General features: G+C 27.8%; 4 protein-coding genes across 12 annotated transcripts; all 4 read left to right on the forward strand.

Moving 5' to 3' along the window:
* Positions 1-1,612: 1,612 nt before the first annotated feature.
* Positions 1,613-7,513, forward strand: LOC111278824 (uncharacterized). Of its 5 annotated transcripts, none has more exons than XM_022865486.2 (7): positions 1,613-1,919; positions 2,060-2,127; positions 4,369-4,625; positions 4,799-4,889; positions 5,869-5,977; positions 6,056-6,140; positions 7,387-7,513. In XM_022865486.2, the coding sequence occupies exons 2-6, from the start codon at positions 2,123-2,125 to the stop codon at positions 6,107-6,109; spliced, it is 516 nt and encodes a 171-aa protein (XP_022721221.1). In that variant the 5' UTR covers positions 1,613-1,919; positions 2,060-2,122; the 3' UTR covers positions 6,110-6,140; positions 7,387-7,513. The 5 variants fall into 5 exon arrangements, with proteins under 5 accessions (XP_022721221.1, XP_089620690.1, XP_089620689.1 ...); XM_089764564.1 differs by having other exon boundaries at positions 7,390-7,498; XM_089764563.1 differs by lacking the exon at positions 7,387-7,513 and adding an exon at positions 6,761-7,041.
* An 85-nt stretch (positions 7,514-7,598) lies between these two features.
* On the forward strand, positions 7,599-8,622 carry LOC111278823 (26.5 kDa heat shock protein, mitochondrial-like). Its single transcript, XM_022865484.2, has 2 exons — positions 7,599-7,875; positions 8,105-8,622. The coding sequence occupies exons 1-2, from the start codon at positions 7,599-7,601 to the stop codon at positions 8,509-8,511; spliced, it is 684 nt and encodes a 227-aa protein (XP_022721219.2). The 3' UTR covers positions 8,512-8,622.
* A 7,298-nt stretch (positions 8,623-15,920) lies between these two features.
* Positions 15,921-17,356, forward strand: LOC111278569 (uncharacterized). The gene is made up of 2 exons (XM_022865169.2): positions 15,921-16,203; positions 17,018-17,356. Exons 1-2 carry the CDS (start codon positions 15,960-15,962, stop codon positions 17,161-17,163), a joined length of 390 nt encoding a protein of 129 aa, XP_022720904.1. The 5' UTR covers positions 15,921-15,959; the 3' UTR covers positions 17,164-17,356.
* A 2,546-nt stretch (positions 17,357-19,902) lies between these two features.
* Positions 19,903-21,752, forward strand: LOC111278525 (uncharacterized). Of its 5 annotated transcripts, none has more exons than XR_002688769.2 (4): positions 19,903-20,602; positions 20,782-20,954; positions 21,091-21,167; positions 21,443-21,752. XR_002688769.2 is itself a non-coding variant. In XM_022865117.2 (4 exons), exons 1-3 carry the CDS (start codon positions 20,012-20,014, stop codon positions 21,098-21,100), a joined length of 774 nt encoding a protein of 257 aa, XP_022720852.2. In that variant the 5' UTR covers positions 19,903-20,011; the 3' UTR covers positions 21,101-21,126; positions 21,443-21,752. The 5 variants fall into 5 exon arrangements, 3 of the variants coding, with proteins under 3 accessions (XP_022720852.2, XP_022720855.2, XP_022720851.2); XR_002688770.2 differs by having other exon boundaries at positions 21,094-21,167; positions 21,443-21,580; XM_022865117.2 differs by having other exon boundaries at positions 21,091-21,126.
* Positions 21,753-24,691: the final 2,939 nt, after the last annotated feature.

A 24,691-nucleotide genomic window follows, 5' to 3' on the forward strand; every position in this document is an offset into this window, starting at 1 on the left:
ATTATTAGTATATTAGGCACATTACTTTTTGGTGTTACTATATTTCATTTTTTTGTTATGCAAATTTTATATTGCAAGTCAATGCCTATTATGCATTCCATTTTCATTTTTTTAAAATTTAATATGAACAATAATCTCATTTTCTTTCATAGTTTTAATTAATTTAAATATTTTTTTTTTGTTTTTCACAAAAAAAAAAATCGTAATTTAAAGATAGATGAAATGGTTGTAGGTGTGTGAATTGAATTTTAAACTTATCCAATGTCATCTCTTAAAAATAATTAAAAAATTAAATTAAATTAAATTATGAATTTTATTTTTAAAATTTTTAGTACCAATACATTACCTTCTTTGAAAAAAATTGTAAAAGCAAAAAGAAAAAAAAAATTAATTTCTTAACATGAGCCTCATATTAACTAGGCCTCTCTAGTTGAAATGGACTTGGTAAGTCGGTCTAGTCCAATGCTTTAATTCCTCAACAATATGACAAATTTAGGGTCTATATTATGTTTTACTTAATTATGAAATGTACTTTATTAAATATTTAACCCATTCACATCTAAGTATTTGATTTAATAATAAATATATAACAAATTTTTAAAAAATAGATTTGTGTACTTCCTTCCTTGAATAAAAAAAAAAAAAAAACTCTTAAATCTCTTGAAATATGGAATTGTTATAAACTAAAATAACAAAAGTAGTGTCAAATGGCTATAAAATTTATGTAATTTGTTTGCATAAATATGTAGCATACAAATATACATTGGCATGCACCAAGCTATAGTTTCAAAGTTGCAACCCTAATTATATAACTTGAGTGAAAGAAATGTGCTTAAGAACCTTATCTTGAATCCAAAAAAAAAAAAAATTGCAATGATTTAACCTTTCTTAGAACCATGTGTTAGCTTTCTTGTTGAATTTATCATCTACTTTAGTCTTTAAATTTTACCTCAAAATTTAGGTGATAGTTCTAAGAATATTATATGCTTGGAAGTTTGGAATTTGGAGATAGGTAGGCATGCCAATGTTGAAAATTCTCAATGTTGCTTTCTTTAAGACCTCTTTCTTGAAATGATGTTCTAACAAATATGTGCATTTCATCTGCTTTTATTTAATGTTAACTTAAATTTTCAGTATGTGTGTTTTGTTTGAAGAAAAAAGGGTGTTTTTTTAAATATTTAAAAGTAATTTTTCTTGATTTTTATTTTTATTAATATTTATTAATTAATTATTAATTAATTTTTTTATTTTTAATATATCTTAATAGGTTTGTGTTATTTTGTTAATTTTATATATGAAGTTTAAAAATTTCATTGTGACAGTGAATAAGATAAATTTTCAATTAATTTACATTTAATTGAGAATAATACACTTTTGTTTTAAGTTAATTTAATTTATTTATACTTTTTGCTCTTTAATTTTACTTTATAATAAAATGTAATATCAAAATATAGGTGGAAAATATTTTTAAAAATAAAATAAAATATTAAAAATGAATATATATAATATTATATAAATAATCATAAATTAATATTTTTAATTTAAAAAATCCAAAAAACAAAATACAAATTTATATATTTTATTTATTTAGATACTAACTTACTTTCTGGGCATGAGTTTGGTGAGTTATAAACAAAAAGAGGGTTAACAGGAACACCTCAGAAAAGCTTGAACTAAACTCTCTTGTCTGTGTAACCTTTAGCTGTAGTATTTTTTCACCTTTTTCTTATTCTTTTGTCTTTTTTTTTTTCCCTTGAATTTTCCCAAATTACTAGAAAAGAGAAAATAAAAGACTCCATAACTTCATCTGAAAGGCAACATCAAGGAAAGGCAACTTTCAAGATTTAATTTCAGGAAAAGAAAAGATATAGACACCAAATAGAACAAAGAAAGCTCAATTTTTTTACACTGTTTTAGTGGTAAATTTGTTATCTTTTCCCAAGAAAAGATTTTGTTACTATTTAATTTTTGTTGATATGTCACTGTTTGATTTTTGTTTCAGTCTATAAATTTCATTACTTTTTGGTTGCTCAAGGGTTCTCTTGATCTTTCATTTCAGGAAATCAGATTCCCATTGATTTGCAGATCTGTATTTGCTTCTGCTAGTTCTTGTTTTGTATATATGGGGTAAGTTTTCTCTCTTTTTTCTCTAATGGTTTTGATTTTGTTATTTTATGGAGCTTTTAGTGAAAAGTTTGGGTTTTTTTTTGGTTGAATATGTTTGTATATTGGAATCCTCTTTGGTTGGTTTAATGTGGGGTTTGAGTAAATGGAGCATTTTTTTTTTTACAGTGGCCTGGAAAATAGAGGAAAGATTCTTTTTTTTTTTTTTTTTTTCACATTTTAAGTCCTGAGTTTACGATTCCTTTGTAAACATTTTGGTGAAGGGAAATGATATCCAATTTGAATATTGTTTTACTCCTGCTCCCTTTTTATTCTTAAGGAATTGACATGCTTACGTCTGTAATAATTTGATAGTGTAGGATTTACCATGTTGATTATTAGTTTTTGTTGTGGCTAGTTTCTTTGCAATCACTACAGTTGTGTTTGTAAAAGAAAAAAAAAGTTGATTTGGTTTTTGATGGATTTCATATTTTTTATATATAGCATTTAGTCATGGGGTTTTATGCGCTGCTTATTAGTGTTGGTAAACTGTGAAATTTTCTGGTCTAGTGTAGGGTTCTGGTGTAGTGGATGACCTTTTTTTATTAAGTGATCATTGATGATTTTTGGTTGAGATTGATTAGATATGGCAACACAAGGACTTAGAAATGCCGTACCATGGTTTCAGTTTCTAATTTGTTAAATGTGTTGAGCCCATTATGGAGGGATGTTTTCTTAGTAACCCAGCCACAATGCTGGGAATTATTGTTCAAGGTTAGTGCATGATTTCAGTCATGGATTTGATTAGTTGTGTTTTCAGATAAAACTCCCAGCAGACTCCCTTTAAGGGAAGCTTACTTCTTTAGGGGGCCCTTTTTGTAGGTTTTACTTGATAGCTTTGTTCCAACAAGTTGAAGCTTGGGATTCAAGTGTATAAGCTGAATTTTCATGAATTGTTCTGCATAGTAATAGGTTTGTGTCATGGATCACTTTGATCCTGAACATTTCATCTACAATTCTCTTTACTACAATATTGCAATTAGCCAACACAACAAAGAATTATGTAGGTGTCCACCACTTAAAAGTGTGGGCGCTACATAATTTTTTATGGACCCTACACAATACTGAATTACAATTGGTTAATTGCACTACAATAGTTGTAGGTGATATGCTCCCTTTGATTCCTAAGCTCTATGTCCTGCTAATAGATGAACCTAATAGGTGTATCCGAAGTACTGTATTTTGATGTATGGTTTTTGTTGGTAATATGGTTCTGCTGGATGGGACTAAAATAAGGATTAACATGGGCTTGAATTCTGGAGGGAAACGTTAGGACAAAAGGTTTCTGATTAGGCTGGTCTAAGAGTACATGGATTGTGAGTAAAGAAAAAAAGGATTGTTAATGGAGCAACTAAAAAATGGAGAAAAAAATCTACTGCAAATTGAACAGATTTGGTACATAGGTTTAATCATGTAGAATGATGGTAGTATTGATGCAGATGTTACCCACAAATCCACAAGACATTGGCTAAAACAGAGAAGTGCTTTAGAAGTTGTGCATGCAAAATACCTTTTAAGCTAAAAATTAGGGGACAGCTAGAAAACCAGCACTGCTCTATGATAGCTAATGTTGGGTTCTTAAGTAGCCACACGTACAAAAATAAAATTAGCATGGCTGAGTTGAGGATGCTCCAATGGATGTATGGATGTGCAAAAAAGTTTGTACTAAAAGATGACTGCAGTAGAGGAAAGATGGGGCTGGTGCCAATTGAGGATAAAATGAGAGAGACATGTGTAAACTGGTTTGGAAATGTGAGAAGAAGGCTTATCAATGCTTTTTCTTAGATTATATGATTTCATGGAGAATGCTCTTATCAGAAGGGGGAGAGAGAGACCAAAGAAGATACGGTAGGAAATTATCATAAAGGACCTTGCTTTCAATGGTTTTAGTTAGGATATGGTCTTAAATAGAATACAATGGCGAAATTTAGCTTACCCCATGTAGTTGGAAAAGGCTTTGTTCTTGTTATTGTATTATGTACTTGTTGGCTATGTAAGGTGGTGACTTTCTTTCATGTCCTTGTAGCAAGTTATGTTATTTCGACACATCTTCTCATGCTGGTTATTATACTTTACATAACATGTAAAGCATGCATTCATGTGGCCTTTTGAATTCATGTAATTATCATTTGATGAGTATTAGTCTCTTCAAGAGTTTTTGGTGGCTGGTACTAATCATTTACGTTGTGATTTGTAACAGAGCAGTGGTTATCTAGGATGCTATGAGAGGCCCACTTTCAACCCCTCGGCGAATGAATCATCAAAAGGATTAAAAGTTCAAGGTCAGACAGTGAGGAAAGCGAGTATATTGGAAGATTTCTGGACCACTAGCACTTGTGATATGGATAACAGTGCAGTGCGGTCACAAGGAAGCATATCATCGATCAGTGCAAGCAACCAGACACTTGATCCGCATGGCAGTGCTGCAAGTGCTAATGTCCCCTCTGAATTTGTAAATCATGGCAAGTTCTCAGTTCTTTACTTTGGTTGGATTAATGTATAATCTGACAGCTCTATGAACAGTAAAATTTCATAAGGATTACCTTCCTATCTGGATAGTCCTGTTTGAATCCCTTTTGGCACTACATAAGATGAGGCTGTATATGCACCATCTTAAGACTGCTCTCGATTGCAGGCCTTCTTCTCTGGAATCAAACTAGGCAGCTTTGGGTGGGAAACAGGAAGTGTGAAAATCGACTACGACGGGTTCAGGAACCCAAACTAAAGTGAGTTCTTGTCAGAATATATTAAATTAGTGTTTTTTTTTTCTTTTATTCCCAAGGTTTTAAGGTCTTCAATTACAATTCTTCCTACGAACTCTCATCAACCTGCAAATTTATTTGCAGTTAAGAAAATAAGATAGAGGACATTAATTAGTTCCATTTATGTTGTATGTATCGTTTAAATTCCTGAAGGCATCTAAGTCAGCATTTTGTTTGGAATTACTAGATATGAATCATTTCTACTTAATTAAGTTTAAGCATTGACCATTTTATAATCATGGTTCACTTCTTTTATTGAGGCTATGCAAAGGCACAATAAAAATAGAAGAAATCTTTATTTCTACAAATTGAAATTTCAGCTTCAAATTGTGTGAAGAAGGGAGCAGATTTAGTTGTTTCGCATTTTAGCAGGCTTTGACCTTGAAATGTTGATTTGCGCTACCAAACCTTAAATCTGTTTAAAGAATAAATACAATAATGACAAGAAGTTTACATATGCGGGTTGGCTACATGAATCATATAACCATGCTTTGTTACAACCATATCCTCTATGAACTCAGTAAAGTGAGGTCCCTTTCTATGGTTGCTATGTATGACTTCTTTGGTTTTTCTCTCCACCCCTTGACTTGGGCTTTTTACGTTAAGGCACATCTTTATTCTCTTCGGATGTTGACTTTGGTTTCTGGCAATCATTGCTGCAGCCTTTAAGATTTGAAGATTAAAAGGAAGAAAAAACAAAAAGGTTAATGTTTGTATTTCAACAAACATAAGAGTGATACCTGCAACAATGCATTGTGCTTGCATCATTTTTCAGTGTCTTAGTTGTGTCAAGCATACTGATTTCAGCAAAATCCAGAGGTATGGAACCTGTGTCTTATGTTAGTAAACTTTGAAATGGCAATTTGTGTGCACTGAGGAAGAACCTCTTCTGGTATATACCCATTATATTTATGAATATATTTTTTTTCCTTTATCTTGTCAGCACTCATTGTCTCTGCATGGTTAAACAATTCTGGCTTTGCAGTTGGAATGCGACTTATGAAAGTTTACTTGGAAGCAACAAGCCATTCCCTCAGCCTATTCCTCTTCCTGTAAGTACCAACTCCATCAAGCTCATATAATCATGAATTGCTTGGTTACCTGATTTGTGTTCTCATGAAAATTGACAGGAAATGATAGATTTTCTTGTCGATGTCTGGGAGAAGGAAGGATTGTATGACTAAGCAACAGTGCAACAAGTACATTTAAAAGATGGTTAGATATTAATATCCATCTTACTTGTGACATTTTAATTGCTTCAATATGGAAAAGCATTAGAGCATAGCCTGGAGTGTATATCAGTTGTAACAATTTCAGTCTTGCCTGCCTGTGGCTTCCCTTTTTCTATTTTTTTTCTCTCCCAACGCCAGGCATTTTGGACAAGCCATTGTACTACATTGAAACTAATCCAAAAAAAAATACTGGCTGCCTCCGGTATTCAAGGTGGTGGTTTTTTTTTTTTTTTTTTCGGAAAATTTCTTGCATATATCACTGTTAACGCTACATCCCATTGCAAAGTATTAGTTTGTTTTCATTAATTTCAGCATGTACTGACAGAATAAAAGTGATGATACCCTTGGGATCTGTTGCTTGGGTAGAATAGTACTTCTTGAGGCAAGAAAAATAAAGCAAAAGGTATATGGTGGGGATGCTTTCAACAAATATTCCATGTAGTTTGAGTTTTTTGAATAGCATATGGTCTTCCCTTTCACAAGCCGAGGGTTCTTTGAGTTGGCTTCTTTGACTTTCTTTAACTATCCAGACTCCAGCCTGGGATTCTACTACCTTAGCGAATTCATGTCTATGCCTAAATGTGACTCTCCCTTCCTTTCCAGGATTAAAGACTCTGGCTTCCATTAGTTATGCAATTAAGATGAAATAAGAGGTTACCCCCCTGTAGTCCAATTCTGCCTTTGGTACATGGAAGTTGTTGGCTGAACTGTTGCCTTAGTCTGGGATGGATTGCATGGAAAGATTGAAGTTGCTTGAGATTTCTCTCCCTCATGAGCAGAAGGCATTGATATTTGATGGTTTCTTATTAATTACCTTTTATCATAAGAAGAAATTGTAGAGATAGTTATATTTCTATCTAATTTTACTTTAGAGTGAGTCTTAACATATGAATCTTTTATACATAGAAAGCTTGAATGTCATGGAATTTGAAACTTTCCTCTTTAAAAATAATCCCAGAATTTTAAAATAAATAGTAGAAAATTCCCAATGCCAAAAATTACTTTATTTTTAATAAGATACCAATAGTTTAAAAATAGAGAAATGCTGATATTTAAAATCAACATATATCATTTGGACAAGGAAAGAAATCCCTTATAAAATGAGAAAAGATGTGGCATCGGATGCCTTTCCCTCTGGAACACTCCTCCAGGGTAACACTTGTAATGTTTGAGAATGCTTAAGATAACAACATGCTGATGTGGGTGTGCCTTTTTCGATGTCTCTCCAGCAGCTCCTCGAGTCCTAGAACCTCGCAGAACACTCCTCCAATCGACCAAAATCCAAAACCTAACAGGGCCAACACTGCCTTAAATTTCAACCCTCAACATCAACACTTCGACAGCAACAACAAGAAGCATAAAAGAAACAAGCACAAGTGCCACCATTGTCTCGGTCTGCCTGCCTTTTGAACTTTGAAACACCATTTTACTCTGCACAAAAATGGCACTGGCTTGTTTAGCTTTGAGAAATTTGCAACAAAGGGTTTCCCCTTCTTCGTCTTTTTTGGGTCATGACCTAAGGCAAAAGTGGAATGATGAGATTTTGATAAGGTTCATGGCAACAACTACTGGTAAGGTCTCTGATGAGAAAAAAGAAGGCCAAGAAGTATCTGTTTCTGAAGGTGAAAAGAAGTCCAGGCTTTACCCAAGGAGGAAAAACAAGAGAAGTCTCTGGAATTGGAGAAATAAACAACACGACTATGCTCCTCGCCTTTATGGTATATATGATCTCTTTAGTCATTATTATTATTATTATTTTGTTTTTATAAAGGAGCTCTTGTCTGAGAATAGGAAAAAGATTGCATGTGTTGATATTGGAATATCATATTTTCTGTATATTACTTTAAGATGGATGACTACTTAAATTGACTGAGCTAAATTTTGGGTTTAATTTTGTTGTTCTTTTTACAAATTAAGAATGAATCTACTGACTCTTTTTCTTCTTAGAATTCTTCCTATCAGGCCTTGGGAATGCACTCCTGCAAGCAACTGAAAACATAAACAGGCTATTCGACAACCTCAACTTGACACCTTCACAGATGATGGGGCGAGTAAAAGAGCAAGACGACTGCTATAAATTGCGGTACGATGTGCCAGGGCTAACCAAAGAGGATATTAAGATCACCATTGATGATGGGGTTCTAACCATAAAGGGAGATCATAAGGCAGAAGAAGGAGCGGACGATGAGCAGTGGTCTGCCAGGAGCTATGGCTACTATAACACAAGCCTTGTGTTGCCTGATGATGCAAAAGTTGATGAAATTAAGGCTGAGTTGAAGGATGGTGTTCTTTCTTTTATCATCCCAAGAACTGAACAGCCCAAGAAGGTTGTGAAGGAAGTTCAAATCCATTGAAGGGGTCATGTTTGAACTTGATTACTACTTTTAGGGTGTCCTTTTTTTTTTTTTTCGCTTCATGGTCAGTGGCTTTGTGTGAATTGAAATGGGAATAAAAGGTTTGGACAAGTGCTGATAACACATTTTTAGTACGTTTTTATTAGGCTTGCGTACTTAAAATTTAAAAAATATCATCTATTTATATTTAAAAATATAAATTTAAAAATATTAAAAGTGAACAATATAAATATTTTTATAAATTTTAAGAAATAATAAATTTATTTTTAAATTTTTAGTAATTTTTATTTATTTAATAAAAATTATTTGTCATTAAATATATAATTTTTATTAGTTAGTTATTTAAATTTAAATCTAAAATTGTTAAAAATGAATAATATAAACATCCTTAGAAATTTTTAAAAAATAACAAATTTATATTTCAATTTTTAGTATTATTTATTTATTTAATAATAATAATTTGTCATTAAGCATATAACTTTTTATTTATTAGTTATTTAAATTTAAATTAATTAAAAATTTACAAATAAAATTTATATCAAATTAAACTACATTAAAAATTTATTTATGGGATATGGAAGATCTTTTGTCCAAAATTAACTCAAATTTACTCACATCTTTATTTTTAGAATTTTTTTGGTTAAATTTTATAAGTAATAATTCAATCAAATTTATATAAAATATTTATCTCATCCTATAGGTTGTGACATATTATGAGTTTGTGATATTCATTAAAACATAAACAAAATCTTTTCTCTGTTTTTTAATTACTAATTGCTTTAGTCTAAATTATTAAATCATAATATGTATGCTCTTAAAACATTTAACTTTATATTAAGTAAAGATATAATTTTTCATTTTCAAGAAACAATCTAATTTACTCTTTATCTTTTTTAATGGTACATATCATGAGTCCTTAAATATATTTATATTATTTATTTATTTTAGATTAATTAAAATTAAAGTTCATGCAAATTATAAATTAAATTATCAAAAAAATTTATTAAAAAACAGTAATATACATATTATGGTAAGTTTATATGTTTGATTTTTTTTATGATAAATATACATTTATTTGTTTAATGATTGCAATGGTTGATTATAATATTTTTAATCACTCTGTGCAATTATGCCTTAACATTATAATACCTATATGAATCTTTACTTTATGAACATAATCTCATGTACCATTGAATTGTTACTAAACTTAGTTTTTATTTTATTTTTTATAGCTTGATTTTATACTACACCTAAATTAATTTTGGTCTATCCATTTTTTTATATTTAATTTCAAATATTTAGTACTTAAGATATTTTTATAAAACAAAAGACAATATTGTTAAGAAACAGTAATCTTGAAGAAAAGAAATTATTTACTATATTGTTAGTTAAGAGTTTTTTTTTATCTCTACAAGCGGGTTAAGAAATTAACACATCACTTACTTTTTTTAAATAGTTTTTTTTAATATACTCTAAAGTCTAAAGGGTATGTATCATGCTGCTAATTTCATTTGTGAAATTTAAAAATTATATTGTCAATATATTTTATGATTTTTCCTTAAAAAAAAATAAATTTATTTTTTTCAAATAAGAATACTGTAACATATTTTTGTGTTTTAATAGTAAAAAATATTAATTAATTATGCTCGTTTTATTGAATGATCAAAGCTTTGTTAGTTCTCTAACTAATTATTATATTCTTTGAAACAATAATCTTATAGTTCATGTCATTTTATTTGTTTATATACTTAGGTCATGTTTGGTATACAAAATTATATGAGGATAAGATAAGATAATATTATGAATAGTATTAGATTAAATAATGTCATCCTATTTTGTATTTGATGTATGCAAATATTAGGATAAGATAATTTATTTATCTGTCAAAATTATTCTTCCTCAAAATTTATACAATTTAAATTATTGATATAATTTTTAAAGGTGTAATTGAACATGTAAGTTTAATCTCATAGATTAAAAATAACCCTCTCCACTTGGACAGGATTAAATAATTCTATACCAAGAGAATATTAATTCTCCTTACAATCCATATTCATTTCTTTAAATACAAATCAAACATGATGTAGGACAATTATCATCCTATCCTATTAATAATTTTATGCATCAAACATGACTTTAAAATATATGATTATTGATTTGAATTCTTATCATAAAAGTATCTATTTAATGATTATTTTTATTTTTATGAGTGTGTTTGTTATACCTAAATACATATATCATCTATGATATATACATTAAAAAATGTGAACTCTAATTAAAAGTAATTTTTTAATTTGTTAGACTCCTATTAATAATACACTATGTGCCAATCATATATGTCTAACTAATTCTTCAATTCATAAAGAAAGAAAGATTTATAATTGAACTTATTAGTCACACGATAAAAAATTTGAAGTATGAGAATGTGAAATAAAATATATCTATTTATATAGTCTTACAAGTAAGATAAAAAATTAACTCAATTGATAAAATTAAATTATATATATAAACAAGATAAATGAATCAATTAATATTTCATATAGATCCTAAGATTATTAAATTAGATTTTTTATTACTCAATTGGTCAATGTATCATAATATATATGAAAATGATAGAAAAAAAAGGTATTAGATTAAAGATGATAACGTAAGCTTAAATTTTTTTTTTTTCAATTAATGTGTAAAAAGTGTTCAATTTGAAATTTAGCCAAGTTTACTATAAATAGTTATTTAAATTTTAGCAAAAATTTTAGAATATTGACAAATATATGCATACTTTAGATTTTATAGCCTACTTTGAATGAAAGATTTTATAATTAAGAAAATGTTTAATATATATCTATATTATATATAAAATATGATAATTTACTAAATTATCTCTACTTATTTTTATTTAATCTTTTTTTAGCAAATTAAAATATTATCTACTTTTTATTTATTTTCTTATTAAAATAGTTTTTCTTAGTTAACTCATTCATACCCCACTTAACGTAAGCAATACAAAGATTTAAAATAGCTTTTCTACATATGAATATTTTAGTGTTTGTAACATATTACATCTATTAATACGTTTTACACAATTAAATTAATTATAAAGGATTTAGTGATAAATAAATTATAATATAGTAGTAAATGTATAATATTCCCTTTGTCTTATTTTCTTTATCTATCTTTTTTTTTTTTTTGGATGTCCCAAAATTATGTTTTATTTTTTGTTTCAAATATTTAAAACTCTTACTTTTTTATATTTTAAATTATTTTTTATGATTTTTTTTTTACTTTTTAACATTAAAAATCATAAAAATTTAATTTATTTTTTAATGTTAAAAATCATAAAACTTTAATTTTATAAAAAAATTTAATTTTAATATTAAATATATTAAAGTTAAAATTTTTTTCTTAAACTCTGTGAAAATCACTACAAGATAAACAAATAAAAACGGAAAGAATAGTATAGTAGTAAATTATTGATAATTTTATTGAAAATTAGTGATAATTTAGATAAAATCAATAATAATTTTATATTAAATTAATGATAATTGTATATTAAATTGTGGATAACTTAGTAGTAAATTAATAATAATATAATAGTAAATAAATAATAATTTAATAGTAAATAATTGATAAGATAATTGTATGTCAGTGGTAACATTATAATAAATACATAATAATATAGTAGTAAATAACAAATAACTTAATAGTAAATCATTTATACATAATTGTAAATACACAAAAATATAGTAGTAAATTAAGGATAATTTAATAAAAATAACTGATAACTTAATAGTATATCAATGATAATTTAGTAATAAATTAATAATAATTTAATAGTAAATAAGATTCAGTTTAATATTTCCTCCATCTCATTAAAATTGTTACTTTTTTATTTTTGTTGGTTAATTTTTTTAACTTTAATCACTTATTATTTTATATTTATTATTGATAAAAATATGAAAAATATATTTTTAAAAAACTTTAAATTAAGTGGTTTCTAAATATATGTTTTATAAAATTTAATTTATTAAAATATTTAAAATAATAAATGTCAAAATTAGAAAATTTTAACAAAAAAAAGTCAATTGGAATAGATAGAGGGAGTAATAATTAATTGATAAATTTAGCAATAAATCATAAATAACTTAAAATAAATTAATGATAATTTAGTAGTAAATAATTTAGAATTTAGTAGTAATTAATAATTGAAAATTAAAAGTAAATCAATATAACTTAATAGTAATCATTGATAAATTAATAGTTAATCAGTGATATAATTTAGTATAGTAAATTAGTGATAACTTAATAGTATATCAATAATAGTAAATAATTGATAACTTAGTAATAAATCAATAATAATATAATAGTAAATATATAACAACTTAATAGTAAATATATAACAACTTGATAGTAAATCAATCATAACATAATTTTAGATGCATAATAACATAGTAGTAAATCAATGATAACTTAATAAAAAAATAAATGATAACTTAATAGTTAATTATTGATAATTTAGTAGTAAATAAATGAAAACTTAGTAGTAATTTATTGATAACTTAATAGTAAATTTGTTTTAGTTTAATAATAATTAAATTATAAACTTAGTAGTAAATCATAAATAACTTAGCAATAAATTAATGATAATTTAGTAGTTAATTCCTAAAACTCAATAGTAAATCAATAATAATATAGAAGCAAATGCATAATAATATATAGTAAATCATTAATAATTTAATAATAAATTATTGATAATTTAGTAGTAAATCACCAATAACGTCACCGTAAATCATTGATAACTTAATTGTAAATCAATGATAATTTAGTTATAAATTAATGATAATTTAATTGTAAATTAGTTAATTATTAATTACTTTATAGTAAATCATCAATAACTTCATAGTAAATTAGTAATAACATTATAATAAATTATCTATAACTTAACTTAGTAGTAAATCGTTTATAACTTAGTGATAAATCGATGATAATTTAGTAATAAATCAGTGATAAGATAGAAATATGTAATTGATAATTTATTTGTTAATTAGTGATAACATTTTTTTATACTTGAAGTTATCGATGATTGAACCTTGGTTACTAGAAAAAGCAAGGTTAGAACTTTCATCATTAGGAACTAGAATAAACCTACCATGAACTTATTCATTAAAAAAATTTAGTAAAAAAATTTTAAATTTGAATGAAACAATGATGTTATTATATAAAAGGAAAATTATCTCATATATTGTAATTTATTGATAAATTAATAGTAAATAAAAAATAACTTTGTAGTATTTCAATTGATAACTTAGTAGTAAATAATTAATAACTTAATAGCTAATTATTAAAATGTTAGTAATAGATCAATGGTAATTAGTAAATCTATAATAATATAGTAGTAAATTATTGAATTTAGTAGTAAATCACTAATAACATACTAATAAATCACTTATAATTTAGTTGTATATCAATGACAATTTAGTAGTAAATTAGTTAATCATTGATAATTTTATAGTAGATCATTAATAACTTCATAGAAAATTAGTTATAACTTTATAATAAATTATTAATAACTTAGTAGTAAATCATTCATAACTTAATAGTAAATTATTAATAATTTAATAATAAATTATTGATAACGTAGTAATAAATCAATGATAATTTAGTTATCAATCGGTAATAAGTTTTTTAAACTTGAAGTTTTTAAGGATTAAACTCTAGTTACTAGCAATAGTGAAGTCAAAACTTAGTAATAAACTAGTTATAATATTAAATCAATGTTAACTTAGTTGTAATTTATTGATAATTTAATGATAAATCAGTTATAATTTAGTTGTAAATCAGTGATAACAATAAATTAATGATAACTTATAATAAATTAATTTTAGCTTAATAGTAAAATATGGATAACTTAATAATAAACTATTCATATTTTAATAGTAAATTAGTGATATAACTTAATAGTAAATCATCAATAACATATAGTAGTAAATCATTACCAACTTAGTAAATTTTTTTTTTTTTGTTTGAATATTGATATAAAGATATATATTTTTTAAATATGTGTAACATATTTGATTCATTTAAAAAATTATATTTATTGCCATTTAATACTAAGATATTGAACTGCAAATATTTGTAAATATTGTACACATATATAAATAATTAAAATAATATTCATGTATGAATTACTATAACAACATAATTTTATTAAAAAAAAATAATTTTTGAAGTGAAAATTTGGAATGACTTTATCTAAATTTGTATATCATTGATTGTCTACTTGATAATAAATTAATAGTAACTCAATTAATGCTATATCTTTACTAAAAATAAAATTGTTGCGTTATGTGGTAGCTTTAATAACACTGACAACAATTATACCAAAAATTATTGTCTTTAAAGATTTTTTAAAATGAAAGAAAGAAATAATAAGTATAAACTTATTAGACAACACCATAGAAAAATTACCTATAAGTTATTCTCTTAAGTATATAATATTTTAAATTAAAATATATGATTTAATAATACTAATAGTAGTATGAATTCTATAAATTATAATTTTATAACAATATCGGTTAAATGATGAATTTTTTGTATGACTTATACTAGATATATAATTAAGTATTCGTCAAATAAAAAAATTTCTCCATTTTAATTAAAAAAGAGTTCAAATATTAAAAATATATTCATTATCAATTTTCACGTCTAAGATTTAAAACATAGTTTACTTTCAAAATATAATAATATCTTTTGATATTTATCTAAAATAGGTCATATCTTATTAATTTTAGAATTCTTATATTTCATTATTTAACAAGCAATAATAATATTGAACCAAAGTTAATTGAGAAAAGTATTTCAATATTTAAAGAACAACATAAAAAACTATTTGATTATGATAAGATATACCTTTAAGTAAAGTGTGTTATTTAAACTCTTATTATAACATATTTTAGTAAGTTATGCATATTTAGTGGCTTTTAAAGAAATTAATATTCGATACTAAAAGTAGTTTTAGTCAATATTCATTGTAAATGCATAAATAAACATCAGTGATGATTATATCAAGATATTAATAGTTTTTTAATTGATTCAAATCCTTTATTTTAGAATATGTTTATAAATTAATATTTTTTAATTAGTAAAATTCATGTAAGAATACATTTTTTACTATCAAATGAAATTACAAAACGATTTATATTACATAAATAAGTACATATTAAAAACAGAAGTAAGTGATCATAAAAAAAATTATATATTTACTTTATTTCAAACAACAAAAACTTTATAACAAACCCGTTTTGGGAGGGCTATCAATGGGTAAGCCCAATTTCAAATGAAAACAATGAAAAGGTGAGGCCCAAAAGGCAAATTGAGGCTTGTAATCGAAGCCCATCACGATAAAAATGATACAGTATTTTCCGGAAAGAAATTTGCTGGAATAGATACCAGAAATGGAAATGGCCACCACTTTCTCTGCTTCGTCTCTTTCACACCGCCGCAATTTTTTCGCTTACTCCGATTCCAAAAGTTTCAATTCATATTCACTTCAACCGTTGATCTTTTCACCCTTTCATCCCCACCGTCACTCTCTCCCAATCCGCCTCCGTTCCAATTCTAGTAAGCGTCCGCGACGTTCTCTCTCGGCCGGCCCAGGTCCACAATCCCCGCCTGACTCCGACCCTGCTCGTCCCCGAGGTTTCCACCATCTTCTCATCTACTTTCTTATTTGACTTAGATTAATTTCTTTAACGAATAATCCTGTAGATTTTAAGCTTTGGATATTTTCTGCTCATTTTTTCTCCGTTGGTTTTAGTTGCCGGGTTTATCTTTTTGGAAAGAAATTTTTTTTTTTAAATTCCAAATATATCATTTAAATTTAGAGCTTAGGTTTTTTAGAGCCGCATCTTGGTAAAAGGAACGGTTATCAGGTGTTGGATTGGGTACCTGTTTAAGGTTGGCTGCATGGACAAACTGAGCTAAACTCCGAATTCAAAGCTTAGTTTTTGACAAAGAGAGTGGAAGTTTCTAAATTTTGGAGAAACACAGGCAAAGTAAGAATCTAAGATAGTAACTATTGAGTACTCTTTTTTAATTTTTCCTGGATTAAGAAAAAAGAAGAGAAAAATTTAGTTTATCAGTAACATTTTTAGCTATTCAAGAGTGGATGAGTGTTATGATTATTATTATTATTTTTGTTGTTGATGCTGTTATTATTATTCTTATTATTTTCCTTCATGCACACCAAATATAACAAAGTAGTGTAATTGTTGAAAAAATAAGCATTAGTGCATAATTTTGGACATCATCTGCAAATGCAGTGAGTCATTTCTATTGCGAAGAGTAATGCAATAGATGGTATTAAAAGTACCCATATTTTTTCTTCGCATATAATTAGTTTGATTTCTCTCTTTCTTGTTTGCTTATTGCATTTGAAGTCAAAATTCCATTTGAAACTGCTTTGAAGGCATCCTGTTCGGTCTGGTGTCTTATGTTCTTTTTCATATAACAGGTTTTGCAGGAAAGTTATCTAGATTTCAAGATCGTGTGCAGATCTTCTTTGCTGTTCTTTTCTGGATGTCTCTGTTCTTCTGGTCCTCTGCATGGGATGGTAGGAATTCTGGTAGACCAAACAAAGGATCTCGATTTAGAAGATAACCTAGTATGAGTTTGATTTGGTATATATATATGAGACTTAGATAGAGTAGTAATAGAAATATATGAAGAAAATTCAAATATAAATATTGAACATGTACTTTATTTTCTTTCATTTCCAATTGGTTTAATTATGTTATGAAAACATTTTTCCTGTAACTTTTTTATTGAATCAATCTCAAAATGATTTGCTTCACTTTCTTCGAAGATAATGGTGAGATGGAATTAAAATAGATATGAGAGAGAGAGTAAGTATCCTTCAATGCTTTTTGAAGGGTCTATTCTAGTTGTAGACTAACAAAGAATAACAAATATGTTAACTGTTTTTATTTTTTTATTTTTTTATTTTTTTATTTTTTGTAAAATCAACATATAGTCACTGATGTATTAAAAAGAACTACAGAAAAGTATTTTTTTTCCTTTTTTTTTTGTGGTTTGCAGTAGAAAGGGATGTAGTGTTGTTGAGGTGGGCACTTTCTACTCAGTTGCTTACAAAAAATGATCCCAGTGATAGTTACTCATGTATCTATACCTCTATTATGCATCACTAGAGCCTCATATTAAATGCTTGAACTTATAGTGCACTGCCCTTTTTCAGATGCAATTAATATGATATTCTTTTGTTACTGCCCATTGCATGCTTATCATGCTTATTGTTTCCTTGAGTGCATGTGTAGAGGCTAACCAATTACATTAGATTATGATTCATATGTTGCTTCTTCTATTTGTTGGATATTTGACCACTGGGATCATGAGCATGATATAAGGGCATTTTATGACAAGGAGGTTCTCTTTTCGATGACAAAGACAAATAATCTATGTTTTGCATTGATTTTGTATTTTGAATATGTGTAATCCTCAAGAAAATTGTATCTTCTGTTTTTTTGTAATGCTCGCACTTTGTCTGAATATGTTGGCGTTATAGATTACTGGCAACCAAGGTCATGAACTGCGATGTTTGAGCCTTTTATGGTGTATAAATCTTGTGTAGCACAGTGGGACTATGTATGGTAGTATAAATTTGAGAGAGATTTTTTATGCTCACCTTGGGTAGCCCTTAGGAGATGATAGTGTACGAGTTTGAATGTCTTAGTGACGGATATCTATTAGCACTACTAATGAATGCCCAATAGACAGATATAGTTAGAAAAATACAGTATATATCTACTCAGTTTTCTAATTTATATATTTAATATTTTGTTGTCATTCTTGCATGGTATTGCAGTATGGTTGCTAATAAATTGTTCTTAATTTTTAGTATCAATGTGGCCCAACTTGTCGAGTAGCTTCTCTCTTCTAGAGAGCCAAATTGTTCATAATTGCTGATGTTGGGATTTGAATCTCACACTAGTTGAATATTATCTATTAAAAAAGTTGTATGAATCAAATGAACTAAATTAAGTTTTGCGGGCAGATTTAATTTCACTTCCTATTCTTTTTTCTCTTTGAATAGCAAGGAGTGTTAAGTATAAAAAAAATATATATATATATAAATATATAAAAAATATAATTTTTTTTATAAATATTTGATATATTAAACATAAAATATATATTTTTATTTTTATCCAATTAATATATAATTTTTATTCAAATTTAAATAAAATTATTTTTATATTTTTATACTATTTTCGTAATTTCAATTTTATCGCAATTAAAATTATCATGTCTATAAGGGCAGCAGTGGCTGTTTAACATGGATATATTAATTGAAAGATTACATAAAAGCAGATTTGACATGAATCAAGCAATGCTTATCTGTTTCTTGTTTTTGGTTTCTTAGTGAGAGTAGATTTAATAATTTAAAAAACTATAAAAATAACAAAAAAAATATTATTTAAAATTTTAATAAAAGTTAAGAAATATATTATATATTTTTTATTCACACGAATTAAGATATAATTACAAGATATAAATTATATAAATTATTAACATTTTATACAATAAAAATACATAATTTTAAATGAAATAAAGACATGAATTATCATATGTATTTAATAATAGGAAAAGATTTAAATAAAATTTTTTAGATAAAGTTTATGAAATTTTTTACTAAAAATGATTAAATAAAAAAAATTAAAATTAATAAATTAAAATATTTTGTTACATAGATCAAGTGTGGGTGAAATTTATAAAAATTTATAATTTATTTTTTAGATTGACATTTTTAATAAAAATATTGATAAAATTTTTATTTTTTTAATAAATATTGATTAAATTCGAATTATAAATTATATTTTTAATAAATTTTTATATATTATTAATATTTACATATCAATTAAATTTAAGTTATAAATTTTATATAAAATATGTCGTTCAACAGCAATAATTTTTCCCTTGAACATAAGTTTTTCTGTTTAACTCTCTCTCAAATGCAAAGCACGCGTCAACCTTGGTTTGGAGGAAAATGAAGGCAAAGCTTAAGATGACAATGATACTGATGCCACTCCTATCAATTGCAAAATGAATCCAAGACCGTCTGTTACTTTTGCTGCAAAAATGCAGTCAGAATACGGCTGTGGTGCGGCGCTCACCTTGCCTGACCCTGTCAGCGACGTGTCCCTGCCTTAGAGGCCAGGAAGTACCAATTGAATCCGTGGGCTTACCTGGTGAATCCAACACATCCAGAGCCAAATATGCTGTTGGGATCTTTGTCGTTTATGGATTAAGCTCATGCTTATCCGACGGGTCTGATTCAATCATTGGCTGTTTCTTTACTCTTTTTCTTTAAATCCCACATAGCTCTTTGCTATTCTTAGTAGGGGAGTTCCCTTCTCCTGACTTCCCTGTCAAAATTTCTTTCTTTGAAACAGGTTCTTCTATTTGATATTTTTTATTCAAAAGAACAAAGAAAATGCTGCTGAGAAGCTCATCATCACCAATCTCAAACTCGTGGTTACCTCACTCAAAAGCCTGTTCATTACCAGAGCCAGATTTTCCAGTTCTCAAAAGAACCAGATCAGTCTCCTTTTTCTGCACATCTTACATAGATGATCATAAGCAGAAGTTAACACAAACCTTAGCTGATATCAGTATCCAAAATGATACACCAAAACCAAGGAAAAAGGACAAAGACATAATACCAGCACCCCACTCTCTTGGCAAACAAGCAAAGCAAGAAAGTGATCAAGAAAAAGAGTCAGAGCCCAACTTTTCTACAGTCCAAAGACTGTTTTCAAATTCTGGTTTGGGAGAAGATAGTAAAGATAGTAATGTGATGCAGACACAGGTGACGGAAGGTGGAGCAGGAAATGATGGTGGTAAAATCTGTGGTGGTGCTGGTGGAGGAGGAGGATCAGACGGTGGGGATGATGGTGGTGGCTCAGGATTCTTTGAGAGCAATAATCACGGAAACGATGGCACTGATGTTTACTATCAGAAGATGATTGAAGCAAATCCTGGCAACCCGCTTTTGCTTGGGAATTATGCCAAATTTCTGAAAGAGGTAACAGAAATTCTTAAGACAAGATAATTAACATGCTATTTATAGAATTGTTAGGCTCTTTTTCGCAATTCCATGTTGGTGTAAAAGTATAGGAGGAAGAGGAATCGTCCAATCAATTTGTTATCCAACGTTGATTTAGTTCAAACATTGACTAAATTTTCTTTGGTTTGTTCACACAGGTTAGAGGAGATTTTGCCAGAGCAGAGGAATACTGCGGAAGAGCAATTTTGGCAAACCCGAATGATGGAAATCTTTTGTCTCTCTATGCTGATTTAATTTGGCAAAACCGAAAAGATGCTCATAGAGCGGCAAGTTACTTTGATCAAGCTGTTAAGACTGCCCCAAATGACTGGTAAAATACCAAGCACCAACTTATCAAACTTAGTTATTTCATATGTGAAGATATGCTCTTTGCATCTATATAAATGTTTTAACTTTTATTGCTATATTTGCTCTAACTAGTTTTCTTCTGCATTTTTCTTGTAAAGGAGGCCGTAATTTGGGGATAGAAGAAGAGATTGTAGGTACCGCATTTGAACCAAGGCTAAACTAGGCTAAGCCTTAGGTTCGAACAACCGTCTATTTTAATCAAACTGATATGTTGCCTGAAATTTTACTACATTTACAGCTCTTGATGGTTTCCTTATAGTGAATTTGTTTCTATAAAATTTAGTCAATTTTATCATATTCATTCCAATAATCCCTTAAATTTTCCCTTTTTGTAAAATCAAATTCGTTTTCAGAATTAATCCATATGTAGCAGCTCTACTTTCATTGTTAGAGCTCAGAATCACTTATATACCGCTGAAACTTACTGTGTGATCTCAATTTTATCTGCAGTTTTGTCCTGGCTTCATATGCAAAATTTCTTTGGGATGCTGAAGAAGTAGATGAGGAAGAAGAAGAGCATGATCAGAGTGGACAAGAAACTGAGCACAGCCATATACCTCCTCCAGATTTCTTCCTTCGACCTCCTCAACACCCTTCCATAACTGCAGCTTCCTAACAACTTATGTATAAAAGCTTTGACTTAGTAGGTTAGCTAAGAGAATGCAGCAGATGAAATATCTTCTCTTCTTTTCCTGACTGTATCTTGCAAGAATAATTGTGCCTAAAAATAAAATAAAAGTAATCTTTTTTATTAGTGAAAAAGAGGATGTTGTCTGGAAATATGAGGCTATGGCCTTGTTCAGTGTTCCCCACAGGGCACAAAAAATTATCAATTTATTTTACAAAGGATGCCGCTTGACGAGAATATGGAAAGGGTTATAGTTGGCGAGATTTAAACTCAGATCATGTCACCTCTTAAGATTGATTTCATGTGGTAAAAAAAAGAAGTTGGCTGCACATATCAGCTAAATATCTTTTTTATGTCTTTTGATTTAAATTCCTATACGTTGGACTTGAATGTTGAAAAGGGTTATGTTTAATTGAGAAAAGAAAGATAATCAACCAAAGTAACTCCAGTTTGAGATTTAGATTGGCTTGGCTGGTTTTGGTTGTTTAATTTCCCAAATTCCATTTAAACAGGTCATCTGCTTCAACTTATTTGAAAAATTGAGAAAGGAAAAAGAGAAGGGAGCAAAAGTGAAAAACAAGAAGAATGTGTAAATGAGATAGTGATCTCCTCCAAATCAAGAAAGGGGGAAGGGTAATGGTTGATCTGAATGACAAATATTTTATGCAGTGGTATCTTTACTAGCTTTTTGTAAATATTATTTCGCTATGAATAGATCATATCCTTTTTTTTTTTTTTTATGGCTAAATTACAGCACAGATCAGAGAGTAATGGCACTGAAATTGTTTTCATTGTAGCTACCTCATAAAAATTCTCTTTAATAACAAATATCTTCTTGGTTAAGAGATTTTTTTCAACCCATTTTTAGCACTAAAAACAGTATATACTCGAATGATATACTTGTTTCTGCATGGATTTGCCCTTTTTTTAAAAAAGTTTAATACTGAAGTTTTCGGCTTAACACATGGATTTTTACAATTTGGGGTTGTTCTTCTCAAATCCTTGATCCCTCGTCTCATATTTCCTGGTTGAATCTAGATGCTGAAAAGTTTGATTCATTACTTTCAAAACGGCGGAAGAGAACCAAAAACCATAGATTGGGCAAAACCACTTGTTTAGGATACATAAGATGTCTAATCATGCAGCCAAACTAGAACGTAACATATACTTGATCAATTGAGGATTTAATATAATATCTTCTGCTAGGGTCTTCTATCTCTTGCCCTTCACATGATCATCAACTCTTAATTTAATAATTTAAAATATGAGTAATGATATTATTAGGAATAATAACTCAAATTTCATAAAAAATTTGTATGAATTGATTAAATATTATTTGATGGATAAAAAAACTTATAAAAGAATAATTCTAAGAGAAAATATATTTTTAGTAAGTAAGTTTATATGATTATAAATAAATGGAGTCTCTATAAGGTTTTAAGTATGAAAAAAAAATGTAAGAGAATTATAAAATTTTATAGGATAGACACCTCATAAGAGTACTAGAGATTTACGTCTTATAGATGTATATATTTAAATATTTGTGAGTAGATTAGAGGAGATTGAGAGGATCTACATAGGTATGGTATATGTGAGTGGACTATAAGAGACTAAGAGGGTCTACATAAGTATGATATATGGGTGCACTTAGGTGTATATATATTTGAGTTAAGAATACTTCATAAGTTTAGAAAAAATTAAGAGAATTTATGAGTATTAATTGTAAGTGTTTGATTTGATATATGTTTGTAATTTTCTATAATTAATGGATCTTATTTCTTGGACATAAGTCAGTTGGATCGAATCATGTTAAATTTTTATCTCTTATGTGATTTATTGATTATTTGATTTTACTTTCGTTGATATGATTGAATTGAAGGTTTTTACCTAACAAATATGATTACATAATGAAAAATAATATAAAAAAATAATATGATTTAAAATTTTAATAAAAATTAATAATAAATTTAATAAAAATAAAAAATATATTTTATATTTAAGATTTCAACATAAATTCTAATTTAATAATTTTTAGATTTAATATCTATTTGCCAAGTGTAGCGGCTATCCTTTTCTTTCATAGATTGTAGTGACGAGCTGATAACATATATTAATGTATCCCTATTCTTTGATTCCGTTGACACTGTCTGTAGTTATTATTCGGTATGGAGCAACAGAGGAAATACGCCATGATTCAACAATGCCTTATTTTGGTTGTTGCAAAGCTTGGAATCATCTAAAATTTGGACCCATTTTATCTTAGCATTTCACACTCCTTTTTTTTTTTCTGTTTCCCGCTTGGCCTTTTGGTTTACAAGATTGGCTCCATTAGTGGTACTGAAGATCACGTCTTATCTACAAACGTGAAATTGGAATTAGGCTTGTTGTATTATTAATTTCAATGATAATAATGATTTAATCCTTGGCAATTTTAAATATAAAAAATTAAGAATCGATGTGAATGATTGGATTAATTCGGTTACATTGAGATCATGATATCATGCAAAACATATGTTTATCAGCAATTTGAGAATTTTTAGTGTGCTTTTGGCTTCAGATTAAACCAAAAAAAAAAAAAACTATTGCTCTTGCATGCTTGGAGAAAAGTATTACCAGAATCCAAACAAAACAAGTGTTGGAAAAACGGCTAAATAATTTATTTGTCAACTATTTAGTTACGCCATTTTTCTCTCCCACTTGAATGCAAAATATCGCCATCAAAGGGGAAAAACGTCTCTCCACCGTGGTCAAATTGGCTTAGGATATCAAAGTGCTTATTGATGTAACTTTGGGTCTTGGTGAGAGAGAAACTGACCGGAGATTGAGGAGAAGAGCATGTCAGACTTATTCACAAAAATGATAATTTAGAGGTGTTGAAGGTAATACTTTGAAACATATTTGAACGCTTACCTACATATGGCTCAATTGGTTAAGATTTATTTTTTTCGATAAAGAAATCTTGAGTCGAATTATACTAATAATCGTTTATTAAGATTATTTTAAATATATGATCTATAATAACTTGTTTTATATTATCAAAGACGACATATTCCATTATAATATGGAGAATT

The sequence above is a fragment of the Durio zibethinus genome, chromosome 8 (assembly GCF_047325235.1).
Source record: "Durio zibethinus cultivar Kanyao isolate XHJ-2024 chromosome 8, ASM4732523v1, whole genome shotgun sequence".
NCBI classification, from domain to species: Eukaryota; Viridiplantae; Streptophyta; class Magnoliopsida; order Malvales; family Malvaceae; genus Durio; species Durio zibethinus.